This window comes from Seriola lalandi, unplaced genomic scaffold (genome assembly GCF_002814215.2).
Source record: "Seriola lalandi dorsalis isolate HSWRI2012SDOR001 ecotype SW California unplaced genomic scaffold, Sedor1 jcf7180002054379, whole genome shotgun sequence".
Taxonomy (NCBI): Eukaryota; Metazoa; Chordata; class Actinopteri; order Carangiformes; family Carangidae; genus Seriola; species Seriola lalandi.
In genome coordinates this window covers 15,844-17,131 of record NW_019524932.1, presented here as the reverse complement: position 1 = coordinate 17,131, position 1,288 = coordinate 15,844, and the positions used below count along the sequence as shown (strand labels likewise).

Sequence of the window (1,288 nt, the reverse complement as noted above, 5' to 3'; positions counted from 1 at the left end):
TAACCTGCCAATTATTCAATTAACTTGTCAATAAAATGTCCAAAGTGACGTCTTTAAATGTCTCATTTTGTCCCAACAAACCAAAGCCAAAGAAATTAATTTACTATCTTTTATGATAGAAATCCTCAAATCTGAGGAGAAAATATTTAAAACCATTTCTCAAATTAAATGGAAGATTTTTTTTTTTTTTCAGGATTATTTTTCTAGGTTTTCTTCCATCTGTATAAACAACCTTTAAGGTGTTTTTTCTGGGAAAACAAGCCCCGGGGGGCAAATGAAGAAAAATCTTCTTCCCATTTAAAAAAAAGATATATATATATAAAATCACCTGCCTCTCGAAAAGACAAAATAAAACTTTAAAATAGATTCTGACGACGGATTCAGTCTCTGTGTTTCTGTTCTTCATCACACGACATTATATCAGTGAACTTGAGCCTGTTTCAGTTTCCTGGTTCCCTGTGACGTCTCATACGTCCAGCTAAGACACGGGACTGTCTCCTCACCCCTTTAAAGACGCTGCTGATGGTGTTGGCCACCAGCGGACTCCTGCTCTCCACCAGCAGGTCGAACATCAGCGACAGCAGCTTCTGCTGCACCTTCTCGTCTCCGACGGCCGAGAAGAACGGCTTCGTGATCTGCAGAGAGGAGTGATGGCGAGGAGGCACGATGAAGAGACAACCTGAGACAAACCCACCTGATCTACAGACACTCAACTAGCCTGAACCTCTGGTTACTTCATGTCCTCTTAGATCATCTGCATCAAGAAATATTATTATCTGGATTTCAATCCACAAAGATTTAATCCAGGTTAAAAACTCAGTTTATGTCTGTTAATCCAGATCCGAAGATACATTTTAACCCTGGTTTTTTCCCTGATTATAAACCTTGTTTTATACAAGTTTATCTCTGGTTATAAACCTGGTCTCATCCCTGTAAACTTGGTTTTATTCCTTTAAATCAGGGTTTTAAACTATGTTCTGACCCCAGCTTCATACCTCCTGGTTCAAATTGGTTCAAAGTGGTTTCTTAACTGCAGCTGCAGGGGATCCTGACCTGTTCCAGAGCGCTGATCTGGCAGCTGGGGATGTCCGGGTGCGGCTGGGTCGAGGTCTTCAGAGCTCTGACGAACAGATCCAGACAGTTCCGGTCCTCGGCCAGCAGGGGGGCCGACACGTCGTTGTACTTCCCCAGGACGAGCTGCATCAGCTGGGCCTCTGCCCGCAGCGGGGTGGGGGCGTCGGGTGTCTGCTCCAGGAGCCGATCAAGAACAGGAAGCAGGGCAGACAGG

General features: G+C 44.2%; 1 protein-coding gene across 1 annotated transcript in view; it reads right to left on the bottom strand.

The window, feature by feature from the left end:
* Positions 1-1,288, bottom strand: part of heatr1 (HEAT repeat containing 1) — a 23,066-nt gene that overhangs the window by 10,745 nt on the left and 11,033 nt on the right. Inside the window, exons 20-21 of the mRNA XM_087174747.1 lie at positions 1,054-1,286; positions 504-635 (exon numbers count right to left, since the gene is read on the bottom strand). Coding sequence (XP_087030873.1) covers positions 504-635; positions 1,054-1,286 — 365 coding nt within the window. The remainder of the gene's footprint in view (positions 1-503; positions 636-1,053; positions 1,287-1,288) is intronic.